Source organism: Ursus arctos, unplaced genomic scaffold, assembly GCF_023065955.2.
Source record: "Ursus arctos isolate Adak ecotype North America unplaced genomic scaffold, UrsArc2.0 scaffold_4, whole genome shotgun sequence".
NCBI lineage: Eukaryota > Metazoa > Chordata > Mammalia > Carnivora > Ursidae > Ursus > Ursus arctos.
Window position 1 is genome coordinate 31,196,470 of NW_026623056.1, and position 19,616 is coordinate 31,216,085.

Sequence of the window (19,616 nt, forward strand, 5' to 3'; positions counted from 1 at the left end):
TATATGTCTCTGTTTATGTGATGTTCTCAAAAAAGAGAAGACTTGGGGCACCTGGGGGGCTCAGTTGTTAAGCATCTGCCTTCAGCTCAGGTCATGATTCCAGGGTTCTGGGATGGAGCCCTACATCGGGCTCCCTGCTCAGCAGGGAGCCTGCTTCTCCTTCTCCCACTCCCCCTTCCCCCTGCTGGTGTTCTCTCTCTCTCTCTCCCTCTCTCTCTCTCTCTCTCTCGCTGTGTCTTTCTGTCAAATAAATATAATCTTAAAAAAAAAAAAAAGTCCAGACTGTAGGATGCAAAACAGGGCTTAAGGGTATGGAGAGGTTACGATTATAAAGCAAAAGCATGAAGAAATTTTTTTAGGGTGTTGGAAATGTTTTGTATTCTATTTATAGTGGTGGTTACAAAAATGTATATGTATGTTAAAATTAACAGAACTGTGCATCAAAATAAAAAATAATTAATTTTACAGCATTATAATAAAAAAGGTCTGTAGTGATATTTAGGCTTTTCAAGGCCTGGGAAAAAAAAGAGGAGCTGATTTGTCAGCTTCAGGATTATGTGTGCTGGGTTATTTCCCTTTTGTCTAGCAGGCTTTTAGTTGGGCAGCAAACAACTCATAAGTGACCACCAGGGGGCTGAAGGAAAAACCCAAATCAATCAGCTGTCACCTTCACTAGGAGCTCTAGGCAAAGACTCAGTGGGTGAGAAATCTTGGACCAAAGGAAAAAAATGAATGTAAAAGAGATCTGAGGCCTGTATAGTTATGTAAACTTAGTAATGGCCAAATTACTCGTGGTTTTCCCTTAGCCACATTACCTTTGTTCAGTTAGCTCTAGTTTGTCCCCAAAGCAAATTCTTACTGATCCTTCAGAAGCAAACTATAAAAAGTACAAAGGATTTTCAGTTCCCTATCACCAAACCCTGCATTCCCTTCAAATGGACTTCCCAGAAATGGCTATCTCCTGCCTTCTCTCTACAGGTACCACTCACAACCCTCCCACCCCCTCGGCCCCCCTCCCACACACACACAACATTTCTCTGCTCATTGCTGTCTCTGAGAAGACCAGGGATCTGAATGTGCCCTTGACTACATACCAAGCACTGATAGCTCTGAACCCATGTGGTACATGGGAACTAGTCCTTTGGGCCCTTTATGGTGAATGAAACATTGATATGAGCCCATGTCCTTGATCTGAATGTTGTGGAGTTTCAGGGTCCAGTTGTCCTTGTCAAAGCTTGTGCGGCCTTTATACTTGGGATGGACATTTTGAGGGTTCTCTTTGCCTCGGTATAGCTCATACAGAACCAGCTTATCCTGGTCCTGCCAAAATACTACCAACTCATCCAGGCTTATGTTTTGAGAGTTTGTAAAATGGCACGGCAGTTCTCCAGTCTTGTTGAAATACCCTTGACTCGTCATGGAAGCAGCACCTAAAAAAAGGAAAGGTAGAGATTAGGGAAGGAGAAACAAGAAGGAAGAAGAAAAAAACAACTCCGTTTCTCTTTATTCAATACCCAGATGCTATCTTACCAGTAATAATACTGAAGAACTAGGTATTAAACTCTGGAATGTGCATACATACTGGCATCTAGAGAATGGGACTTTTGTCCTCACTCCACTGCTAACTAAACGTAGGCCTTGTGCAAACTGCAACCACTATCAGGCTGAGTTTCCTTACCAGTTTAGTGAAGGGGTGGACTAAGTGTTCCAAGAATCTTCCCAGTATTATGGTTCTGTGAATTTAAATCCCAGACCAGGAAAAAACAGCAGAGTTAGACAATGCATCCACCCATCTGTTAACCTTCCTATAACCTAAATACTGATTCTCTTCACTGTAGCTGTTTCAAGCTCCATTACTTCTATACCATTACCAAAAGTTCTCCTTCCCCTCCTCATCCCCTTATTCCTTGGCCTGTTACAGTGAAAATATTTCTGATAATGGTAATAAATTTAATATCCATCCCCCTTTCATTATGCCTTACTAGTTGGGTATCGCATTGAGTAATATCTTTGAAATTCAAATAGTTCCCTTTATAGAGCTTTCCTCATGAATGCTACTTCCATGGCCAGCTTGCCCAAGGATGTAAAACAGTTTGAAAATGACACAGTCAACCAAAGCCTCTATTTTCAGTGACCTCTCTAAGCTCTTTCAGGGATCAGAAGGAGAACTGGGCCAATATGATGGTTGTTTTGGGATTGTGGTGGTCAAAGACCATTTAAGGTACATGAATGAAATGCTGGAAATGAATCATAGATGAGAAGGTGAGGATGTGCTTTTGGAGTATTGGGAAAACCCCAGGTACGAGACACTTGCTCTTTCCAGTATGCATCGCCACTGGAAATTTTTACAACCCCTGGAGGACATGCTGGAAGAGTTTAGGGAAAGGCTTCCACCCCTGAACATATTGTAGTTTGTGGAAGGGATGTGTGCCACCTAACTCCTTAAATGTGATCAATTATAGGGCTTTGTAGGGCCTATTCTCTGTCACAGAATTACTTGAGAGTTGGCCAAGAAATTAAGCAGTGGTGGGTGAGAATTGCAGGGTTAGTGGGAAATGCTGTTTCTTAGTTAATATAAAGTTAAATGCTGCCCTGGGGAGAATGTTAGGGTGGGTTTTGAATAATGCGTCATCATTCCAGACTTCAGTGAAGAGTCATTGACATTAAGGGGGAAAGGGGAGGTAGGTTGATGAGAGAGATGAGAGGAGTTTCCTTTGAGGTGTTCTTTAAGAAATTAAATTGATCTAATCAATGGGTTTCTCTTCTAAGAGGGAGTAGGACAAAAAACAGTGACATGAACTTGGCAAAATTGAACTGTCCACAGAGTGGCCCAGTGAGAACACAATCAAGAGGGTTGGTGGTGGTCTTGAATTCTAAGGGAAGAAGACTCAGGCACCTGTGAGAGTCAGCACAAGTTCAAATCACTGCCTATTGCAATTGTGCTTACTGTGTGAAGCACTTGGCAAGTATAAAATGCAGCATATGTACAGGATGTGTTCCCCTATTGGAGGGTGGTGGGAAATTTTACCTGAGCACCTGGAACTATGAAAGGGGAACCTAAGGAAGATTTACTGTATTCAGCAATTGCCTTACAAGGCAGTCCTGGGGCTCCTGCTACTTCTTTGCTAAATTCTGAATGATAATGTAAGAGTGCCACCTGCTGTAAAAGCTTCTAGCAGCTATATCTCTGGGGAAACTCATTCTGGTTTTAGGGCAGATGACCTAAGGGAGAAACCAAACTCATAGTTGAAAATTCTGCCAGTTAACGGTCGCCGTTTTGTTATTGCTTACTAGTCAATTGTACCTCCTGTGATCGGAAATTACTTCACCTTTGGCTTCTTCTCTCTTCTTGATTTATGACTATTTCTCTGCAGAACCTCACAGTATCTTCTCTCCTTCCCACCCACTCTTTCCAATAACAGACCAGTCTAAATTCTCTGACTCAGGTCCCCCCTCCCAAAGATTATAAGGGCTTTTCCTTATACCCATCTGACTGCCCCACTCCTCACCTACCAATCAAAGGTATGGTCTGTGTTCTAAAGGCATGGGCATCAACAGGGGGCTGGTCAGAAATATGGAATCTCTGCCCCCCACCACACCTGCTGAGTCAAAATCTGCATTTTAACAATAGCTCAGTTTGCGAAGCTGCAAGAAAGGATCTCTATCTCTGTCTCCAGAGTAGAACAGAGAAGGTAATGATAGGAAAAATGTGTTCCTATCTGTCCCTCCTCCTTCTCCCCTCACTCGGGGGTGGAAATCACTCTGAGGTCCATTTTGAGTGGAACTGAAAGTATTTCACAATTTATGCTTTATAGTTCCTCACCAACCACTGCCTTCCATGACATCACTCAGAGCTATACGTGGTACACATGCTAATTCCTGATGAAATGGGAAAGATTTAGCTCAAGGTCTACTTTTCCTAAACAGCTTCAGGCCTCTGCTATGATGAATCCACATCTTAGGTCACCCAGCTGCTGGACTCACTGGGACTCCATTGGTGGGTACGCACTGAGATTCTCTCCCTTGCCCAGGACTTGGGTAAAATAAGGGTCTGGGTCTAGTTATAACTGGTTGCTATGATGATGTCAGGAGCTAGGCGTGCAAGAATCCATCTAGACACCTCCCTAATCAGATAGAGAAGTTCGTTCCTTAGCAATATACTGTTTGAATGCTACACAAAAACTGTAGTCTTCTAACCTTGTGAGATCTCTGACAATACCTGGGAGATCTCTGACTACACCTGGGACTTCAGTCTTCCCTGGCCACTACCCCAAATGCACGTCTTTTACATTCAAGAACCATCTTTTTCTCAAGTTACTATGGTTGTCTGTACTCATAAGTTTTTTCTCTTTTACTAAACTTCCTTCAAAGCTTTACTAGGTCCTCTGGAAATCTCATTCCATTGTTATAAACTCTTCTGCATCTCAACCTCTTCATCAAATGTTTCCCACAAGGTTATGCTTTCACTGAAATCTGGCCCTAAACAAAGGACACCCCTTGTCCTCAGTAACTGCTTGTTTTAGCACACTTCACAGGGAACTTGAGCAACAACATCCTTCCCGTTTTGAGGTGCCCACCTCTCTCACTGTTGTTAGCTACTAATCATTTGTCATTACTTCTTGGTCACTGAAGATTTTGGCAGTAGACCTAAGGTCCTTCTTTCCAACCAGCTATTACTATCAATTTGAGCTATTTCAGCATGGATAAGTTCACCAACAACCTTGCTTCAAAATTCTTTGGTCTTTTCCATTTCAAAGCTCTTCATTCACAGGCTATTTAAGCAGCTCCTCTCCTACGACATAACCCTGAACCTTTTCGCCAAGAACAGCTCTGCTCCTAAAATCTTAAGCCACAATGTACCTATCTCTGTCCACAAGATATCTTCCTCCAACATTTGTTCTTTGACTTCATCAAGACCTCAGCTCTATCCAGTATAGACCCTGTAGTGCAGTGCTTTCCAAAAGGCCTCTCTGCAATGATGGAAATGTTCTATATTTGTGCTGACCAACGTGATAGTCACCAGCCACTGTAGCCATTGAGCACTTAATATGTAGCCAGTGTGACTGAGAAAGTGAATTTTTAATCTTTTTAAATTTTAATTAATTTAAATTTAAATAGCCACATGGAGCTAGTGGCTATCATATTAGATAGCACAGCAATAGTATAACTTTCCAATCATTCTCTTACCAATAAACTTGCCTCCTTGTGCAGATTTCATCCTAAGAACACTTCACTGTTGATCTACATACCTGTTCTTACAACTAAATGTTTGAGCAATACTGGAGGAAATTATTCAATTGTTCAGACTGATGATGTTACAAATCTGTTCCTGTCCCATTTAATTTGTTCTGTGGGCTGGTTACCCTGCTTATTACCCTCTCCCTTCCTCATAGCAGTTTCTTTAGCAATTCCCTTTGCTACTGCTTTTAGTTTCTTTTTCTCTTATAGTCAAACTCCCTGAAGGAGTAAGTAGCAATTGCCGCCTCCACCCCTAGCCTCTGGCCCCCACCTCTCTGCCAAAACTTCCCTCACAAGGCTTGTTAGTGACTTCCCATCAGTGCCAAATTCAGAGCTCTTTTCAGACCTCATGTGATTTGACCACTCTGTTGAATGTCGCAGTGTTGGCCTTATCTCCTTCTGGAAACTCTCCTCCTTCCCATTCTCTGACCTCCTGGTCAATTTTCTCTGATCATGCCTTAAATGCTGATTATCTTGAGTGCCTGTTCTTGATCTTCTCCTTACTTTCCACTCTCTCTGGTTTTTTTCTTCTATCCCAATGGATTCAACTGCCAAGTATAAGCTATTAATTCACAGGTGCTTATTTCCAGCCAATCACTTTCACTAGAGTTCCAGATACCATATTTAACTATGTTGGATACTGCTGTTTATATGTCAGCAGACACTCTCTTCCTCCCCTGTCTCCACCTCAGTGAAAGGTTCCCCCACTTGTTGCTGTCAGTACTTATCTGAACCATCTGTAGAAAATACCCAAGAGAGGGTCTGCACAGATGTGGCTGAGGAGATGTAGAACTATGATAACCAGAGCTGAACTCTAATATGGGTAAGAGAAGGGTGAGGAGACAGTATGAAGCAAAGAAAAAATGGCTTTGTATTTATCCAGAGATCTTGGAGACATCATCTTTTACGCATGATAGAGACTCTTGGCTTGATCAAAATTTATTCAGGCCCATTATCCTTGTTTCCCTTTAGAAATTTTCCATCCACTGACCGCCCCCTACCCTGCCCCCAACTTTCTCCTTGGCTATAAATTCCCACCTGCCCATGCTATATTTGGAGTTGGCTAAATATCTCTCCCTCACTGTAAAATCCCTCTGCAGTGGTCCCTATGCCTATCTCAGTAGCACTCCCACCCCTTGGATAAAGTCTTCTTGACTGTGCTTTAACAAGTGTCATCTAATTTTTTTTTCTTTAATAGTAAACTAAAGAGAGATCCTCTATTGTAGAGCAGGGATGGTTCTTCAGGAGTTTTCATGGCCTACATGGTATTTCTGTTAAAACTAGCTTTGATTCATTTCAAGCTTACCATGTATCCTATTATCTATATAAATAAATATATATATATATATTTATACATTATACATAATATCTGTATATGTTTTGTAAAATTATAAAAATACACTGTATGTTTTATGAGATATGATTGATTAAAATTTATGAAGCATCATATAATGTAAAATGGAAAACACATCATTTATATGTTAAAAAAAAAGCCAACTCCTTCAAAGTGCAAGCCATCAGACTATACTACCCACAATCCCTCATGGCTGCTGCTGTTCATCTTCCTCCTTGGTGCCCCTTATTCACTGAAGATCTGAGCACCTGGCTGGCTGCAGCCAACTTCTCCTGCCTTCTCCTTCACTGCCCCTGTCTAGGTGATTTCAGCCTCATGCACACAGTGTGGAACCTCTCACTTTCTTGTCCTCTTCCTCTCCAGTGGTCTTGTTGTCCACTCTGCCCCAGCCATCTCCTCCTTGGACCAGACCCCAGACCAAAGTGCTCCCTCTATATCTCCTAAAAACTCTCAATATCAAGCACCTCACCTTATTACCACAACCTCCCATCTTTTCATTTCATTCCATCTCCTACCCCCATTCCATCAATTCTTCTGCCTCACTGAGATAGATTATGAATTGGAATATTTTTCACTGGGTCTGCAGATACTAACCTTGGCCAAGCCTCCATTACTGCTTGACTGGATAATTGCAATTGCCTCCTAATTGCCCACTTTCCTCCTTGCCCCCAAGTCTAGTTCCTCAAGCCCAAATCATCCTTTAAAATGTATCTCCGATGACATAATTCTCCTGTTCAGAAGTCCCTGATGACTTCCCACCACACTGAAAATTAAATCTAAATCCTTTCGCATCACACTGAGAACTAAATCCAAAATCCTTCCCTGGCCTACAAGGTCTCATGTAACCTGGTCACTGGTACCTTTCAAACCTCTTTCCCTCATTTACTCGGCTCCAGCCACACTGGCTTCCTTGCCATTCCTCCAAAAGGCAGGCACATTCTATCCAAGGCCTTTTCTCATATCAATCCCCCTGCCTAGAAGACTCTTCCTCCATATAGTCTCGTAGTCACTTCTTCACTTCTATAAGTCTCTCATAAAATGTTACCCCCTTGGGAGATTTGTCTGACCATCTTATTGAAATAGCATCCTTGTCACTCCTTATTTCTTACACTGACTTATTTTTTTTTTATCAGAATACTTATCATAATCTGGCATGATGTGGTATGTTGGTTATTGTCTGTTTCTCCTGAGGAATCTAACTTCTAGCTAAAAACCTATGTTAATTTTTTTTGTCCTAATCCTAGGCAATTACAAAGGTTTTACCTAGCAGGCTTCACTGGGGAAAACTGTCCTCTCCACACCAGATTTGTTGCACAGCCCATGCACAGCAGTCCCTGACGGGAGTTGTAGTCAAAACTCAAGATCTGTGGCCAGTCACGCTCATTCACATATTTACATTCATAGACCAGGCACCTTCATTCCTAGATTTCTTTATCTGAGGCCTCAAGTAGAGGTCTTCATCAGATGCCTCTGCTGAGGCCTCCTCACGTTGGGGAGGAGGGAGAGCCTTGAAGACACTTTTCTTCATGATGACTTATTATGTCCACCCCAGCCCTTCCCCACCCCCCACCCCAGGGTCCATAACATGGCTGGAGCCTTTTGTTCTGGGCTCCCTCAACAATGAGAAGAACCCCTTCCCCCATCTATGCTGATCCACCTGACCCTCGGTTGGCATGCTGTATACAGAAAGAAAGAAGTAAAAATGTGGAAGAACAGATTAAGAGTCATTAACAGTCTGAGAAACTCTAGAGTTTCTTGAGAGGAGAACGGAGGGAATGGTAGATAAACAATAGTTGAAGAGATAGATCGTGAATATTCAAATTGAGCAGAACATGAGTCCTCAGATCAAAAGTTCATTCTAAGTACCACACAAGATAAATGAAAATAAATCCACACCTAGAAATATTGTGGTGAGGCTGCTAAACATAAAGCATAAAATATTTTGTCAAACTTACAAGCTCAGTCTTCAAAAACTGGAGAAAGAATATCTATAAAATGATGACAATTAGATTGAAAGCTCCTTAGCAACCAAAGAAGACAGTGAAGCCATAACTTCTAAATGAATAAAACACACATGCGCACACACACACAAAATAAACCAAATTATATCTTCAATTCAAGGGACTAATGCAATTTCAAAAATTATAAAAACGAAAATCATCTAGAAACTTTAGAAAGTATGTATGAAACAATATTGAGTAAAACATATTCAGGGATTTGCATATATATTGTGATCATAACTATATATAACTATTTTTACTCTAGTCTGTTGTTTTATAGTAAGAACCAGAAAAGTGACTTTTAAATGGAGAAAGGAGTTGAATACTTTTTAATAGAGACCTCTGTAAGAAGAAGTGAAAGAAAGTGAAAACGAAACCAAGAATGGGTAAATACTCTTAGAGGGTGTTAAAATTGTTTTCATAGTTTTGAGGTCCTGGAACTTGGCCCTGTGGCCTGGCAATATAAGAGAGGTCACCTCTGGGGAATAGATCAGCTCTAGAGGTAAAATCTTGCCTATATAGTAAGGGCTACCAGTGTTTGTTTTTGTTTCCATAAATCTCAACAGTCCTGGGGTGGGGTAGGGGCAAAATCCAGAGTTACATATTCTGGAAATTATATTAAGATCTCTCAAAAAGGAAAAATAAACCAGTCTGCCAAACTCCTGCTCCTTCCTGAAGGGGTCTGCCTACCATTGCAGCCTCTGTATTCCCTATTCAAATGGAGCAGGACAAGAGTTCTCAGATCAAAAGTGCATTCATTCTAAGTACCAAGCAAGATAAATGAAAATAAATCCACACTTAGAAAAAGTCTTTGTTCCCAGTTTTATTCTTGCTTCCAAACAACCCTACACTTATCCTATTTGGTGAATAACTTCCACTAAATTATCATGGCTGACAGCCCGTACTCTTTGGAACGTACTCTACTAAAATGATTAATTACTTTGAGGGTAAGATACTCCCTACTGGGTAGCATACATGTATTTCAAAAGACCTGAAACAGTAGCTTATCACGAAGGAGTGACTCCAATAGGAGAACTATTAGGCTTCATGACAATTCTTTGGAAATTTTGGAATTAAGTCTGAATTATCTGTTCACTGCCAGGGGGTGATTTTAGCGACCACTATCAACAGTAGCAGGAAATAGGAGTTAGAGTAACCATATAAACATAATCCCCATGCAATCACCCACTAGGAACCTGAAAAAATCTGGGGGGAAATAGCAGAACTTTCCATAAGATGTGAATGAGGGTTTGAGCTAATTTTATGTGAATTTTAAAGTGAAGAAAGATTTTCAGCTACACTCCGGTTACATTCATTGGACCAGCGGTATTGTTCAAGAGAAATGGGAAGCAGTACGACCCAGAGAACCCCCAGACAGTAAGAGAGCCACCATCGAAAGTCAAACTAGAAAGAAATTTCCTTCTGACGTGTGAACTAGTGATTTTCCAAATAGCACTCTGACTCCAGCTTTAAAGAGTTATGGAGGCGCTGGGCTAGCAGCAAACAGAACTTGACAGTTAAAGGTGCCTCTGCAAGTTGCACTTAGAAGTTCCTTTACCTTTATAAATGCAAAGCACAAATGGTAACCTAATTCTGCAAAGCTGTCCAGCCCTTTTCAGTCTTGAACTCTCATCCAGTTTTCACCTCAAGGGCAGGAGCAGCAACTATGATGTCTAATTTCCCTGACTGGGGGAGGACGCAGAACATATGAGGGGAGAGGAAAAACAGAATTATTTTGCTGCACTGTTTTATCTCTGCCATCAAATAAATTATTCAGCCCTGCATTTTTGTTGTGGATTAACTAGGCCAATTGCATCTCCTTTCTCCCCTTGGATGCCTGCCTATGGCCAGGTCAGTGCTCAGCAGCCCAGTAAGCAGAGATGTGTCCTGAGAAGAAAGCTAAAATTCAAGTTCATTCTTTTCCTTCGTTAAAAAAGAATGGTATCTATTTTGTTGTTTTTCTTGTTGTTGCTGTTTTTAATAGCATGTGAAGTATTGGTAATGTGATGTTCTAATCTGGTGTCACCATCTCAGTATTGAAATTTATACTGCCAAATATATAATCACTTATCCTTTTACTGCCATAAAACTTAACCAGTTACCATTTGGGGAGGTTATTTTTAAGGTTTCAATATTGGTAATTCTCTTTTCTAAGGCCAAGAAGTATCCAAGCAGGGCACTTTGAAACTTCAAAGGCGAGGCAAGGACAAAAGTGACATCTGGACTCAGCTTCGATAGGGCTTCTCAGCTTTATTCTCACTTTCAGTGTGCAGAGTCAGAAAGTTTGGGGGGAAATGGTATCAGACTTTTCTAAAAATTTGTTTCTAGGCCATTTTTCTTCATTTTTTCCCCCAAGTCATAAGAACTAGACTGGTCAATCCAATGGGTGGGGGGCCAGCATTAGGAACAGATGAGGTGCTGGCTGCAGGAAAGGTGATGGATGTGCTTGTGAGAAGCTTGTGAACTTGGCTGAGGCATAAGTGACATTATCCACCAAAGTTGTTTGGGTCTGTACGGAACAAATCCTACCACTTATGATTAGTTCATGAGCAAGAGTTGGAAGAAGCAGTATAAAGTCCAGGTGAAGTGAACAGATGCTGAATCTACACTGCGTGGGGTGAATCTAAGCTCTGCTACTCCTTAGCCAAGTTGATCTTAGACAAATTACTTAACCTCTCTGGGCATTACTTTCCACATCTATAAAATGGTAAATCATAAGACCTAAAGCAGCAAGTTATTATGATATTTAAATAAGTTATCATTTATAAAATGTTTAGAACAGTACCTGGCACAAAGTGCTACATCTAAGTATTTGTCAAGTCAACAGAATAGGAAGTGGAATGGGAAAGGCTTTCTGCTGGATAACATTCTCCAGAGCCTTGTCTTATCTTCTTCCTCACAAGTACAGTTTGCATCCCCAAGAGCTAAAGCTAGCAGGTCATTGGCCCTGCTAAGTAGAAGCTTCTGTTCTGACCTATATTAGTGAAGTGGTTGGTTAGCACATCTATAGACATACGCTCAGGGACTCAATGAGCTCCAAGGTGCTAAGCAGAAAACAGAAATCACAAAAGGCCTGTCCCAGCCAGCATCATTCGGAGGGAGCATCTCTCCCTAGAGCCTTGACTCTTTGCCACACACAGCAGGCATGAGGACAGCGGCCAAGGGCCTGGTGCATAGCCATCTGGAGGATGTGAACTCATGGGCCGGCCAGTTAGTCAGGGGCAGCCTGCCTGCTGCTGTGGCCGAGCTCAGGCTCACCCCTCACCCTCTGTCGGCCCCATATCAAGACTGGAATGGCTTCCCTCTCAGCACTGAGAGTGGGGAAGATGTGCACCAGGAAAGGGCGGGAGAGAAGAAACTAAAGGCACCCAGTCACAGGATGTGTGGCAGGAACCTCAGCCAACCCCAGGTTATAGATGAAGAAACTGAAACTCAGAGAGGAGCAGCAAACAGGGAAGATCTGAGTTTTGTGAGGCTGACTCTTCTAAAACTTCTTTCTTGGGGGGTGGGTGGGTGGGGTGCTCTTTAAGAGAGAATATAGAATTCAAGTACAAAATGCTTGTGGCCACTACCATGCCACCCAACAGAGGGAGAATGTGATGAAGGGAAAAGTTGTAGTGGAAAGAGACAGTGGTCTTAACTATTGTGGTTAAAATATCATACTTATGAAGATTTTACCAAAGAATAAGACATGTGACCACACTGGTAGGGCCCCCAATGGAGGCTTGAAGGGGACTTCGGAAAGGGCTTGTGTAAGTGAGAAACACTGAAGCTCAGCTTCATTCACTTCATGGTGACTCGGCTGATGCAGCTAGCTAGCTGAAGTGCAGTGAAGTGGGGAGTAGTGGGGCTGGGCTTCTTGATCCTCCCTTGATTGCTCCGTAAGCAGGGGCAACTGTGATCTATGGGCATCGACTTGTAGGGAAGCCTGTGGAGGAGGAGAGGGAAGGTAGGGAACATGGAAACCAATGTTCCCTAATGGAAGGCTTTTAGAAGCCCATTGGCTATTTTCTAAAAGCCTGAGAATGCCAGGAGTGGGAACAGAGAAGACCAGAAGGAAGTACATGTGGAGCAAAAGAGTTAAGCCTCAGGGGTGTCAGAGCAGGGAACTTCCCCTAGCTCCCTGGGTGCTGCTGGACAGGCCAGTCTACCCTACTTTGTGCATCCAGTACCATGGGAGTAAGATGGCAGAGGGGAGGATGCAGAGAGGGGTGGGGCACCATCCCAGGCTAGACCTGCCATCAGCTGAGATACCTGTTCTCCATCATGATGCTTCTTTCTTCTCCAGGAAAGTTGCGTTTTTTGGTTTTTGTTGTTGTTGTTGTTGTTGTTGTTGTTGTTGTTTTGCGTGTGGTGTTATGCAACACTGGATAGAAATAAGTAAAACCACCAAGTCTCAGGCCTGGGCTTGCAGTGGCCAGTTCATCAGGAAACATAGAAGGATCTAGGACTTTATAAAGCCAAAAGGTTCTTACCAGAGATCAGGAGGGCCATCCCAAGGAGAATGTTACTCAGTCCCATAGTGCTAGAGTTAGAAAAGAAAAGATAAAACTTGATTAGAAAATGACTAAAAACCAAAACATAAGTGGAGCTTGGGATTCACTTAGGCCCATGCTATGTGTTCACTAAGGTCATTTCCTTTTCCTTCTAACTCCACAGATAAGCCCTACATCCCAGCCTCCCCTGCAGTTAGGTGGGCCATGTGGGGGGCCGTGATTGGGTTCTGGCCAATGGAATTGTGGATGGAAAAGACTGGGGTTACTTCCAGACCTGCCACTGAAGGCTCTCTCTCTTTCCTCCCTCTCCTTTCTTCTTGGATGCAGAGAATTCAGAGGAGGAGTCCAAGGCCCTAGGGGATGTCAAAGCCTCACTCTGAAAGGAAGCTGGGTTGGTGAACAAATTAATAAAGCAGCTCTTTCCACCCTAAAGTGATCCATATTGGACTGTGACTTGAGCAAAACATAAACTTTTATTGTGACAAGCTAATGAAATTTGGGGGATTGTTTATTGGAGTAGCTAGCATTACTTATTTTGACCAAGACAATGGGTGTGATGGGGCAAATGAAGAATATTTATGTTTAGAGATCGACTTGCCTGTGATTCTCAAACTTTACTGTGCCTAAGAATCACCTGGAAGATCATGTTAAAGCCGTTGTCTGGGCTTTGTCCACAGAGATTCTGATTTAGTAGGCTCAGTGAAACCCTTGTCAACAAACTCACAGGTGATGTGGTGCCGCTGGTCTAAGGACCCCACTTTGAGAACATGATGAGCCAAGGAAAGCAGCAGGTATTGCTTTATAACTTCTATCCTCCCATTCTTCCTCTCCCTTCCTCCCTCGCTCTTCACTCACCCACTTACTCCAACTTAGACCAAAAAGGCTATAGAGTGGCTTAGAATGACCAAAATTAGAAACAGCTAAAAAGCAAACCAAATGCAAGAATATAAAATAGAGCCTGATACAAGTCCAATGCTAAATATCTGCCATTTAGAAATCTGCCCACCTTGCATGGTTCAGGTCACAGGTTTGGCCTATATCTTTTTAACAGCCAAAGTGAAAATGAAAACCTCATTGGTGAATTAATTTACAGATTTGTCCATTAGAATAAAACAAGCCAATGCTCAGGACAAGATGCACAGCTATTTGTGGTCCAATAGCAGAAATTTCTTCCTTGGGGGTGGTTGGTCTAGAAGCCATTCCTGATCCGTTTGGGCTACGCTAGACACCCTTCCTCTCTGCTCCCATAGCACTCAGGACACGGCTTTGGGCTAAACGTGTCTGTTAGGTTTCTTCCCTTCTAGACTATAATCTCTCTTTCTAGTTAAAAAAATTTGATTAAGTCATACCTGCACATGGTACTAAATTTAAAAGGCACAGGTGATAAATAGAGGAAAACAAGTCTTTTTCCCAACCCTGTCCCTTAGCTATCAAGTTTTCCCCCACAGACATCACTGGAGTGACCACTGTTACCTGTTAACAGCTTCCTACCTCTACTTACAGTGATTTTAGGCAAAACAAAATGAAAACATAGACCCATATTCTTTATTCATTTTATTTTTAAACACATGGTAGCAATTAATATGTAATTTTGCGCACTTGCCATTACCTTAGGGGTTGTTCTGTATCAGCATGTACTGGGTAACTTCATTCTAACAGTTGCATATTCTGTTGTATTCTATTGAGTGACAATAATTTTTTTTACCAGCCTCTATCAATGGACATTTAGGTGTTTACAATATTCTACTGCAATGAAAAACCTTGGTCAAATGCCAAAACATGTTTGTGGGAGTAAGCTATCTTCCTAGAAGTAGAAATGGCTTGACCAAAGGGTCAAAGGGTAATTGCAATTTTAATTTTTAAAGACATTGAAAAATTGTTCTCCCCTAAGATTATATGTTTATGCTCCCCTGCAGCAAAACATGAGCATGCTTATTTTCACATAGCTTTTGCCAACATAGCATGTTTTCTATCTTGTGATCTTTACCAATAGGGAAAGTTAAAATGACATCTCATTGTCATTTTTAAAAATTATTTTTCATTGTGGTAAAATACATAGAACATAAAATTTATCATCTTACTCATTTTTTAAGTGGTATTAAGTACATTGTTGTGCAACCATCACCACCATCCATCTCTAGAATTCATCATCTTGCAAAACTGAAACTCCTTACTTACTAAACACTAACACCCTGTTCTCTTCTCCACCCAGGCCCTGGAAACCACCATTCCATCTTCTGTCTCCATGAATTTAACTACTCTAGCTACCTCGTATTAGTGAAATCATACAGTGTTTGTCTTTTTGTGATTGGCTTATTTCACTTCACGTAATTTATTCAAGGTGCGTCCATGTTGAGCATGTGTCAGAATTTCCTTCATTTTTAAAGCTGAATAATATCTCCACTGTATATATGTAGGCCACATTTTGTTTATCCATTCATCTGTTGTTGGATATTTGAGTTGCTTCCACCTTTTGGCTGTTATGAATAATGCTACTGTGAACATGGATGTACAAATATCTCTTTGAGGCCCTGCTTTCATTTCTTTTGGGTATATAGTCAGAAGTGGAATTACTGGATCATATGGTAATTCTATTTTTAATTTTTGAGGAACTGATATACTGTTTTCCACAGCAACTACATAATTTTACATTCCCATTAACAGTGCACAATTGCCCTGTTGCAATTTTCCACATCTTTGTCAACACCTGTTATTTTTTTCCTTATGGTATCCATCCTAACGGATGTGAGGTGGTGCTCACTGTGATTTTAAAATGAATTTCTTTTATTATGAGCTTGAACATCTTTTCGAATGTATAAGAGATAACTTTCCTTTTTTTTAGAGAGAGGGAGAGAGAGATGGGAGTGGCAGAAGGAGAGGGAGAGAGAGAATCTCAAGCAGGCTCCGTGCCCAGGGTGGAGCCAGATGCAGGCTTGATCTCACAACCCTGAGATCATGGTCTGAGCTGAAACCAAGAGCTGGCTGCTCAACCAACTGAGCCACACGCACCCCAAGAGATAACATTTCTGTTTCCATGTACTATCCGTACATTTCTTCCACCAGTTCTTAATTTGAGTCTTTGGGCTTTTTATAAATTTTTCTTAATTTGTAGGAGCTCTTTAATATTTAAAAAAGTAGTGTAAATTAGTAACTACTTAGAAAGGCAGTGCTTTGTGACAATGAGTTGCACATATACTCAGTTGTTGAAGCACACAGTAGGTGTTCAGTATATGAACCTCACACTTACTCCTGATTACCCTCTTTCTCCCTTCCAATGATTTCAATAGGTTACAGAGCTTGGGAATTAACTGTTGGGCCAAAGCTGACACCACTCAATGGTAGAGCCTGGAAAGAGAGTTCTCTGTTCGATTCCTGTGCACTTCCTCATACTAAACACCACCAGCATCCTGTTTGTCATAGAATCTGTGGACTGGGAATCCTCTGAATCTGAACTCCCATGTAATTTAGGAATCTCCCATTGTTTGCAAACCCCAAAAACCAGCATGCTTGACCTAACAAAAGATTTGTTTTTCCTTGGGGTGATGTGTTGAACGGGGACACAAAATCAAATTATATTTTACTATAAATTTAACAAATCACCTTTAATTCAAATTATTACATGAATCAGTATGGCCCATGATATCTTCGACAAATGGTCCCTGTAATTCATGCACTGGGGAGAAGCACTGGGTATGACAAGGAAATCAATACCATTTTAACTTCTCTATTTGGAAATTCTCTCTTCCCCTGAGCAAGAAACTGCCTCTCCTTAACTTCCTCTCATTAATACTGGTGTCATTCTCTGGAGCTATGCAGAGAAATCTTAACATATTCTGGCAAAGCCCTTTAAGAATTTGGGGACAGATATCACATTCCTCCTCAAAATCCTGGCCCAGCAGTGAGTCTTTCTAATATACTTTTCTAACATTAATTTGAAGATTGGACACTGTCCTGGACAACACTTTGGACACTTCATTTGTCAGAGACCCTAATAAACTATGATGCTAAAATATTTGAGATTGACATGATCCTCTATACCCCATGTGATGAATTTCTCTCAACTCTAGCCATGGAATATGTCTGAGGATGGGGGCTTGGGTTAGGAAACCAGTTTCTTCAATGTTGTTGGCTCTGAAGAAGAGCGAAATGTCACTGTTCCCTCCGGAATGAACTTTCAACCACAACCACGAGTCATTGCTTTCTCCAGAGGGCCTGAGAAGTAGAAACCCTGGCTTTTGAAGGGAGGGAGCAAAAAGGGGAATGGGAGAGGAAAGAACCTAAGAATTTACGGGGGGATTCTCTGAGAAGAGATTTCTGCCAGCTCTGTTTAGAATAAGGTCTGTAAGTGGGTGAACTGGCCAAAAACCTAAAGCAAGTATCTTCCATGTAGCTGAAGGTTCATTACAGAAACCAAAGGGCACCTACCGTACAGCGCTTTTCTTTACTATGTGTGCCTGGCTCATCATAGACCATGAGTGAGAGACAGCTGAATGACTAGTTACACTCTTATTCCTCACAACAAAGTGGGATTATTTGCCCCCCACCCCACGTTACAGATGAAGAAATGGAGGCTCAGAGAGGTTAAGGAACTTACCCTAGCCACCAAGTAGTAAATGATAGAATTGAGTTTTAAACGCACACAGCTTCGATGTGTTCTTTTTAACACTGGTATAGTTCCTTTAAAAGTTCCAGCCAGTTTCAGCTGGGCTGTGGGAACAAGGAGATAGGATTCTGATTCTACCTAGTCTTTAGGTAGCGGGGAGCAGCACACCCCAAAGGCCAGGTGTGAGAGTGGCTCCTGGGATCAGAGTGCACGTTCATGGGAGAGAGGCTGCACTGGGGAAAGGAGGACCCAAAGGGTCCCTCCCTATCAGGAGAGTTTCTGTCCTAAGCTTCCATTCATCCCACAAATATTACGTGAGCACCCTTTACGTGCCAGGCAGAGAATGCTTCTCTCTACTCCAGCCCTGGACATGTTATCAGTTTCCTAGCATGGACCTAGCTCCAGGCATGCATTAGTGTGTTTCAGCAAGTCGCACCTAGAAGAGCTCTGAGGAAATACGTGTATTTTGGGCAGAAAGAGAAGGGGATAAAGAAGGGATCTTTTGTGTCTCAGATCTAAGGAAGATGTGGGATCTAGTTCAGGCAAAAGACTGTATGAAGGGATGTGGGGTGGTGGTGGCCAGCCAGAGGGTGGGACGGGAGTGCAGATACCGTGACACAGGAATAGAGAGAAGAATTCAAGGTAGAAGTTGGGGATCAACAGAGAAAAATGTTCCCTGTTTCACAACTTTGTCTGGAATATTAGTGGTGTCAGGATATCAGGAAATGTGCTAAGTTTGCTGGTATCTAAGCAAAATTGTTCATTGAGATCATCTTTCATGTAAACATTTACTGAATTTACTCAGTGACAGGCTTGTTCTAGAGGTTGTGGGGGAAATAAAGATGTGTGGGCCTTGCTCCTTCACCCAGTACTAAAAAGAAAGATAGGGTATACACATATAACTACAATTTAAGCTCTAGGATCAGTGTGGAAGGTGGCAATGCATATTTCCTCCTGGTACATATGAGAGTCCTTGCTTTAGGCAAAGTAGGAGATGATGCTACAACCTCCAAGGAGGGAGGATTAGGTCAGCCTCAGCCCAGTGCTCAGGGCCTCTGTCAGTTCATCCTGTCACTGGACAAACCAAGCTTGCTGGACTGGCATCGTGAATGAGGTCCAGGAGGACCACAAGCTGCCTGAGGCCTTGGTTTGCCTCTGGTTTGACATGCTGCGTGAATTACTTCTCAGAGCACCAGAACCTGAAGCTATATTGTTAGAGCAGCTATTACTACCTTTGAGGTACTGGGAGGAATAGGGTAGGCTTATTTCCTTTTTTATAAAGTTTCTGAACTACAAAATAATAAAGTTGCTGGGAATGGAATGTGTCTGAATTTTAACAAGGCTTCTGACAAGCTGTTTTGTGATATGCTTGAGAACAATACGGAGAAATGTGGGATTGATATTAACTAGTACAGTTAATGGCTGAAAAGCTGTGCCCTTATGTTGTTCATTCATTCAACAAATATTTATTGAGCCAGGCATTGTTTTAGGTGCTTGGAATATAATAATGAAAAAAAAAAAAAACAGAAAGAGCTCCTTGTCACATGGTTGCTTATATAGTGGAGGAGCAAGATAATCACACGAATAAGTGTAAACGTGTAATGATGACAAGTGCTACAAAGGAGAGGTTTGTGGTACTTTGAATGTCTATTATAGGACTAGTCTAAACTGAGATTTGAAGAATGATGTGATAGATTACAGATGGACATGTATTCTTTGCTACTCCCCCCATGAAGAAGCAAAGTCTAATCTCTTCTCCTTAAATCTGGGCTGGCTTGAGAGACTTGTTTGACCTATAGAACGCAGCAGAAAGGATGTTTGGGACTTGAGAGGATAGATCGTAAGAAGCTTTACAGTTTCTATTTTTCTTGGAATACTCTTTCTCGGGCTCTGAAACATCATGTAAGATGTCTCACTACCCTGAG

General features: G+C 41.8%; 1 protein-coding gene across 7 annotated transcripts in view; it reads right to left on the reverse strand.

Moving 5' to 3' along the window:
• CD86 (CD86 molecule) overlaps window positions 1-19,616 on the reverse strand; it is a 64,477-nt gene that overhangs the window by 17,665 nt on the left and 27,196 nt on the right. For all 7 annotated transcript variants that reach the window (XM_044382550.3, XM_048215097.2, XM_057306679.1 and 4 more), the window contains exons 2-3: window positions 13,068-13,117; window positions 1,095-1,430 (exon numbers count right to left, since the gene is read on the reverse strand). In XM_044382550.3, coding sequence (XP_044238485.1) covers window positions 1,095-1,430; window positions 13,068-13,117 — 386 coding nt within the window. The remainder of the gene's footprint in view (window positions 1-1,094; window positions 1,431-13,067; window positions 13,118-19,616) is intronic.